Source organism: Leiobunum rupestre, chromosome 7, assembly GCF_980474605.1.
Source record: "Leiobunum rupestre chromosome 7, qqLeiRupe1.1.hap1, whole genome shotgun sequence".
NCBI classification, from domain to species: Eukaryota; Metazoa; Arthropoda; class Arachnida; order Opiliones; family Sclerosomatidae; genus Leiobunum; species Leiobunum rupestre.
In genome coordinates, this window is record NC_143390.1 from 59,215,949 (window position 1) to 59,224,483 (window position 8,535).

General features: G+C 36.2%; 1 protein-coding gene across 1 annotated transcript; it reads left to right on the top strand.

The window, feature by feature from the left end:
* Positions 1 to 201: 201 nt before the first annotated feature.
* On the top strand, positions 202 to 3,397 carry LOC149937589 (uncharacterized). The gene is made up of 3 exons (XM_090153922.1): positions 202 to 264; positions 1,897 to 2,393; positions 2,776 to 3,397. The coding sequence occupies exon 2, from the start codon at positions 1,913 to 1,915 to the stop codon at positions 2,291 to 2,293; it is 381 nt and encodes a 126-aa protein (XP_090010048.1). The 5' UTR covers positions 202 to 264; positions 1,897 to 1,912; the 3' UTR covers positions 2,294 to 2,393; positions 2,776 to 3,397.
* Positions 3,398 to 8,535: the final 5,138 nt, after the last annotated feature.

Genomic DNA, 8,535 nt, shown 5'->3' on the forward strand with positions numbered 1-8,535 from the left:
TTCGGCATTGAAAACACACTTCCTAAATCCTCGAATACTTACGCGAATATTAGACCCACTTGTCGGCTTTTGGCGTGGTTCCGGTACCCGATTCTTAGCCCCCCTCAACTTGGCCGCCTCCTTTCGCGCTCATCCCGAGATTAGTGCCGATATAAAAGCAAGCCTGTTTCCACAGTAGGCTTCATTCCTGTATTTGAATTTACTCCGCTCGTCTATTCTCAATTTTGGAATTGTTTTCATCAACTTTTTGTTTCATATCGTCAGGTACGTTTCTTTTTCTTCTTCATAGTCTTGCGTTTGGTTAAAAATGGCTAATTCTCTTGAGGCGAAATTAAATTAGATTTTAGTTAGGTAGTTAAGTTAGATAAAATTGCTTTGGGTCGGGTATAAAATGTCGAAAGCGAATTTGTAAATTATATTTATCTGAAATATTTTAGTCAAAACTTTCCAATAATCTGGAGGCAAATCTTTAAATATCCTAATTTTAAGCTATTATTATTTTTATATTTTGCATTTGGAAAATCAAAAATATTCAATAATTTAAACGCAAAAATTTTAAATATATCTTCATATTATATTAGTTTTAATTTTTTTCAGTCAAATCTTTCTAATACTCCGAAGGCGAAATTTTAAATACCTTAATTTTAACATATTTTAAAATTCTTTTAAGCAATTATTTTACGCAAAACAATCTTTTTAAAATTAGCAAATATCTGAGATACGACTGTTTGTAATAATGAATTACCTTTACTTCACAGACAGACTGTCTAGCATTTATTTTAGCGAAAGGTCAATAACTGGGATAAACTGATTTATAATTCCAGGGTTAATATTCCGTAAAAGCTGCTTTTCGCTATGTATAAGTTATTAGCATAAGTGTGAATCAATAATAATATATCTATAAGAAAAATGAAATGATACATTGTTTCATCCGGAAAATTAAAACTTTGATATTGCTTGTAATTATGAAAACGTATATCCGGCTATTCGAAAAGAAGTTTTTGAATCGATAGAAACCCCTAGTGGAATATTTTCGCTATTTTAATTTAAATCTACTTATTTAAAAAAATAATTCAAAAGCTTTTAAATCGTAAAACATTTACTGTCTTGGGCTATTTTTAAAAAAAATTCGAAATTTTAATATTTGGCATATGGAGGTCTATCGAGTTAAGAAAAGTTAATTAAGTTCAAATGGTTTGTCAAAAACAAAGCCCTAGAAAATCCGTGTGCTCAAAGACCTGGTGGCGCTTTCGTGTGCTCATAGATCTGGTAGCGCTTCCGTGGGGTCATATAGACCCGGTGGCACTTCCGGGTCACATCAATAACGTTATTTCGTCACGCATCGAGAAAATGGTTGAAATTTTAATAATTTCGAAAATTAACCTTATTGAATTTTAAATTTAAATTACGGAACATTCATTAAATATCCGAAGAGAGTTTTCCAATTGCGAAAAATAGTTCGCTGTTAATAAGGAAATTAAACAAAGCCCCGTTTATTGCTTAATGAGACCATCGGAAGTTTTGCATAGCACTGCCAAGTTATCTTGACCTTCCACCTTACACTGTGAATTTAGAGTGAAGCAATATATTGATAATAATAAGGTTCGTTGTACTCCTATGCGAGCTGCGGGCGCCTGCTCTAAGCATTAAGATAAAAGATAATTTGATTACCTACCATCACCCCCTACCGGTAACCAGTGGCGTAGCCAGGATTTTGTTTCGGGGGGGGGGCACGCCATTGAAAAAAAAAGTAAAAAAATAAAAATATTTATACGTACGACCATACGTTTTGGGGGGGGGCATGTGCCCCCCCCCCCTTGCTACGCCAATGCCGGTAACTAAGCTCTTGTAATCGAGATGATTTAAAGAACCGTTTGTTGTCTATTTTCATTTTAGGCGAAGAAACTCTAAGATGACAAACCAAATCGAACTCGTCACCATTTTAACGCTAGCGTTCGTCTGCGCGACCATGGCCGTTGTACCTAACGCAAATGCCGTGCCATACGCCCCCGCCGCCGCCACGACAGTCACCAGACAGACAGGCGGCCTGTCCAGCCTCCTAGGACTGGGTGGCTTCGGAAGCTCCATCCCTGGCGTCATCTCGGCGGCCCTTCCGTTCGTGCTAATGATGGGCTTGGGCGCCGTCATCCTGCCCTTGATCGGCAGCGCCTTCTTCTTCAGGGAAGGACAGAAGCGCGGATTGCCCAGCATCAGCCCGGCCTTCGTCGATGGCGTCGCCGATGTCCTTGAGAAGGTCATGAAGGCACTCGACGCGGTCGAGAAGAAGTACTAAACCAGCGTCGTTCGAAACCCCGCCACTTTCACCTTGACTCGTTTCTCTGGCTGAATTGGAAGGCGACGCGTGGGGAAACTAATCTCAATCTTATATGCTTGTAAGTGTTCAATAACACGATTTTTGCGACAGGCTAAAATTTTAGAAGTTTAGTATTAACAGTCTTACGTGCGTGTAAAATGCATTTTCCATCTACTTTGTCGAGATACGCAGTGCTGCTTAGAACTATTATATTCTAGATTGTGGGCAAAAATCATCAATTAATGATTTAATCATTTAAATCGGGATTTAATCGCTTTAATCAATATTTGATTTAATAAGAATTTAATCACTTCCATCAGAATTAAATAACTTATGGGAATATATGAAATCAAATATAAATGTAATCATTTTAATCTAAATTTTAAAATTAATTACTCAGATTTTAATAATTGTTATAACGTTTCTTTAGTCAGAATTAATGACTAATTTTTCCTTTCCAGAATCGTACAAGTAAAGCTCGTCTAAAGCAACATGGTTCAATATGGTTCTGTTGCGCAATTTGGGACGCCGAAATGCTACACTTTTCCGCTTTCTCGCAACGCAAAAGCTTTAACGAACTGAACGCTGCAGTGCAATTATGGTTCCTTCGCTCGTTCTCCACGTTACATTGTCCGTTCAATATTCTTAGTAATTGTTGTCTGTCCATGTTTATTGTGCCTTAATTGATTTACCGCTTATTTCAATAAGAATGTAACATTTGCCGCTTGCAAATGTGCCGTGTTTAGAGATGTGTGATTTCCACTGTCGCCTTTCCTGTTTTGCCAGACTGTAGTTCCCATAATGGGAATTGCTAGAAAATATCGAGAATTTACAGAATAACTCACTAGGAACGCTTTAAGGTAATTATGGTCCTTTAGAACGTAGAGCTTCGGATAGTCCTAGTGTTATAGTCTGTAAGTTCCCGTTAATACGTATTACTTGTCGTGCCAGTCTCTATTGCTACGCTCATTGCTCCTCAGTGACCAAATATTTTCAATTCGAGACATTTGAGAAAAACTTTCCAGTGAAATAATTTATGTCAATTCCGCTGCAACATTTCTCTTCGCGATTTTCAAGAGCGGGTTAATATTTATTTTAGATTAGATTTTAAGCGCGTACAAAAAAGCCCGTCCTCTTTTTGAAGTCATGAAATGATGTTTCAACTACTGTTGAGGTTTAAAAAAATGTAAAATAGACTTAAATGCTTAAAAATAAAACACGTTATTTATTGTAGTTTTGTAATTGAAATAAATGTTTATTTTAGACATGCATGTTGATATCTAGTTCACACACTAGATGGAGTTGCGATCAAAGATATTCAAATATTTCCATCACATTTCTCTATTTTTGGTTTTCCTAAGATAGTTTATTTCTACTATTTACCACATATTTCCGATGTCAAATATTTCTGATATTTCCACTATTTCCCACATATTTCCGATGTCAAATATTTTAAATATCTCCACTATATCCCACATATTTCCGATGTCAAATATTTTAAATATTTCCACTATATCCCACATATTTCCGATGTCAAATATTTTAAGTATTTCCACTATATCCCACATATTTCCGGTGTCAAATATTTCCACTATATCCCACATATTTCCGATGTGAAATATTTCCGATATTTCCACTATCAAATATTTCCAATATTTCCCACATATTTCCGATGTCAAATATTTCTGATATTTCCACTATTTCCCACATATTTCCGATGTCACATATTTTAAATATTTAAATATTCCCAATATTTATTATACATTTCTCAAATATTTCCAAAAAATTGCTCATAGATTTCTCAAATATTTCCAAAAAATTGCTCATACATTTCGCAAATATTTCCAAAAATTGCTCATACATTTCTAAAATACTTCCATTATTTAAAATACATTTCGCAAATATTTCTCATAAATTTCTAAAATATTTCCAATATTTATAATACATTTCTCAAAAATTTCTCTATTTTTGGTTTTCCTGAGATAGTTTATTTCCAATATTTCCAATATTTCCCACATATTTCCGATGTCAAATATTTTAAATATTTCCGATATTTCCACTATTTCCCACATTTCCGATGTCAAATATTTTAAATATTTCTGATATTTCCACTATATCCCACTTATTTCCGATGTCACATATTTTAAATATTTACAATATTCCCAATATTTACAATATTCCCAATATTTATTATACATTTCTCAAATATTTATAAAAAAATTGCTCATTCATTTCGCAAATATTTCCAAAAAATTGCACATAGATTTCTAAAATACATTTTGCAAATATTTATCATAAATTTCTTAAATATTTCCCATATTTATGATATATTTCCAATATTTATGATACATTTCTCAAATATTTAATGGTACGAAATGGTAATTTTGCTGTTGAAGGCACGGAATGGTACTTGTTAGTGTTGAAGACGCGTAATGGTACTTTCGAATGCTTACAATTGCTTAAATTTAGTAATCATTTGTTTTTTAAAGGTAAAACGATACAGACCATAGACTTCAGAATTAAGTGTCATTAGTCCTGCATTGTATTTAATAACACGTCGATAACATTTATGTCGATCCTTTGAAAAAACTTACTTAGACAAATTGCTGTTTTATTTCAAACATTGTTCAGAATGGCCACCTGTTGCTCTAATACAGGTAAGAACTCGGCGTAGAAACGATTCTCGAACTCTTTCGAAGATTCCAACTGCGTTGTTAATAGTTTCACAGCCGTCAATTATGCGTGGTGGCAGGTCTTCAACGTCCCGAACTTCAATGTGTAATCTCTGAAAAAAAGTCGCATGGGTTTAAATCGGGAGATAATGCTGGAGAAACACCTGGTACACCACGACCGATCCACCTTAAAGGAAGAGTCACGGGAAGATGAGTTCTTACGTCGCGGTTTAAATGCCGTGGAGCTCCATCGTGCAGAAACCACAAGCGCCTTCTCGTTTCCAACGGCGCACGTCTTCGAGTAGCTCGGGTAAATTATCTTGACAAAATTGTAAGTAAGTTTGACCTTTTAACTTAGGCAGAAAAAAAAGACCACCTAAATGATCACAAACAATACAACACCAAACATTTAGGCTAAACCTTTAACGGTTAATACTCCCGTTCCCAATATCACTACGTAATATAAAGTCTGAGAGCAGCACCGTTACAACTTTAATAACCTTCGGTTAATAAATATATATTCTTTATTTAGTAAGCCTTTGTTTAAGGGTTGAATGGAGGAGCCGTTTCTCGTTATTAAACTTTTAATATTATAAAAATAAAAATAAATACAATAATTGGTTACAATCTTACCAAAAGATCCATTGGTTCTCACTTATTCTTATTGAGGTAATTTAAAGGGATCCATCACTCACAACAGGGGGAGGCAGAGGGGTAACATAAAATCCAGACTTGCAGTGTGCTTCAAAACCATTTTTTTGTGACCCCTATGCCTTCCCCTGTTGTGAGTGAGGGATCACTTAAAGAACAATTTCTTTTAAAACAATTATTAAATCTTATTGATCTTACAATCGTTAGCTTCGGCTTCACTAATCAAAATCCAACTCACTACCCAAAACGTTCTCTCCCATCGTCATGCCTCTTTTATACTTTTGTATTTTTCTCTTATCTTTTTGGGCTTCCATTTGAAGCGCCATCTATATTTTAATAAGGGACTTACAACGGACGGCGGAATATTTAAGAACCCGTCCGTTTTAAACTGCACTTGATGAGATCTAACACTAGAGGTTATCTTGACTCCACGCAAGTTGAGTGGGTAATCAGTTTGAAATTGGCGCGCTTAAATGTCTGAAGTGCTCAATAGAGGCACCACTTACCTAAGTAAGGCCGACGCTTATTAGATATTAAAAGCAACGTTTCACATTTACATTGTTCGTAATTTGAAGTATGCCGGGAGTATTGGCGTAATCCTGTAATCCCAAGCGTCTGAGAGGCAGAGTATGTGGATGGCCATGTGAGGACGACCACCAATCCCCAACAGATGGTCGGAATATTTTCGTAACGGGTGTCGCCACATGTGTCCCCACCCCTGTCCCCACGTATCTCCCCGTTGGCGTGACCGTTACATATATCTCGCCCTGATTAATCAGATGGACGTGTGGACTGAATGGTCCCACACGTTACAATCGCATAAAAAATAACTAAATAACAGTTAGAAGTCGTTTATTTCTAGGTTGAAGTGGTACAATTACAGTTTGAAATAGTAGGAACAAATTCAGGATCAATTTAAACATTGTATTTACATTTCGAGAAATATCACCAGTTTCTTATGTTTGAGGTTAGAGATATATTTTGTCACAAATGTATATATTGATATTAACCTTTTGAGTTATTTAATTTTTTTTAATATGAAAATAATGAATGGAAGATTTGGATAAAAGTAATAATCTATAACTATTAGCCTTAAAGTTGGTCCTTTTATTAATTTATTTAGATGTCTTGTTCCTTGAAACTCGAGAACGGTTAACTCTAGAGCTTTGAAATTTTACTCAATGTTCAGGGCCTGATTTCCCACAAAATGCGCTTTCCCAATATTTGATAAGACCTTAAAACCGATGATCGGCCGACTTTAGTGCCATTTTTTCCTAGCTCCTATAGTTTGGCCAGTAGCAGCGGTCAAAAGTGAACAAAACTTAGTATAGTCTATTTGTTAAAAGGAGTTATGGCCCATCGGTTAACGCTCTACGCTCGCGCGTCGCTAGTCCGGGCTCACTATCAATAGAGTTTTCTTGCCAAGATTTTTACACCTCTACTTCATTATTTCTTTTCTCGCAACTTATTATTCGATGAATTTTCGTACGTGGAATTATTCAATATTTTATGAGCAATAATAAAATAATAGAAATACTAAAGAAATCAGAATATATATGATTAACCGTTTCGTTGAATCCCACATTCAACACTCGCTCATAGGTAAGAAACAGTCACTCAACAACAGATCAAACACTTATTTATCGATACAGCACATAGTCGGTTAAAGCTTAGACCAAGAAACACAGGGACGTCACACGGTAGATATTTCGCGCCCGAAGCTTCGTTGCGGCTGCCTATTTCCTATTTATCTCGCGCGGTGTCGCTAGTAGCGAAGGTGAGTCAATTTTTATTGGCTATTTGAGTCACGTGCACAGCCCTACAATCTATCAGCACGTAGCCTGCAACAGCGTGGCTCCAATTAACGAAATTTCTGGTATGTTTTTTAATATTTGTGTCCCTAAAATATTAAAAAAATATTAAATAATTTAAAAAATATGTAACTCTTAGCTGACTATTTTTTTCAAGTTCTTTAAAAAACGTTATTTTTATCTCTCATGGATGGCGCCTATTGACTATCTGTATCATCTAACCCCCCTTTCCCTACCGCAGCCGCAACAAAGCCCCGCCGAAAAATAAAGCGTTGGGTATGCTATGAGCGAGACGTCCCTGTGTTTCTTGGTCTAAGGTTAAAGTCACGGTCACACGACAGTTAAGACTCAATACTTCACTATTTATCTACTGAGTTCGTTCATCGTGCGATCAGAACGTAGTACGAACAGAACGAAAACAAATACTACGCTCGGTTTTGGGAAGCACCCGGAATTTCGGCAAGAAAACTCTATCAATAGTGAGCCCGGACTAGCGACGCGGAAACATAGAGCGCTAAGCGATGGGCCGAAACTTCTTTCAACGAATAGACTACACTACGTTTCGTCCACTTTTGACCGCTGCTACTGGTCAAACTATAGGAGCTAGGAAAAAATGGCAATGGACAATTTTGCTCCTTTGATCAAGCCCAACAACATGTTTAAATTTAAAAAAAAATCGGTCGAAAGCCAAATCTCATAGAAGAAGTGCGATGTCCTTTGAGATCGTTACCAGGGTTTGTGTAAAGTTGTTGAGACCGATATTTTTGCCAAGGGTGTTTTTAGTAAATTTTTTGCTATTTACAACGAAAACTATATGGTAAGCTTTTGTAACCAATAAGGGAAACAGCTTCCACAGCCGTTAGAAAACCAGTAGGGCTTAACTAACCATCTGGTAGCTTACCATTAGACAACCTGTGGGAACTAGGGATGCAACGGTTCCACTTTTTTGGACTATCTCGGTTCCGGATCCGGTTCCGGTTCCTAAATTTTTGCTTTATCGGTTCCGGTTACGGTTCCGGTTCTTAAAATTTTAATTTATCGGTTCCGGTTTCGGTTCCGGTTCTCAAAATTTGGAACCACTCGGTTC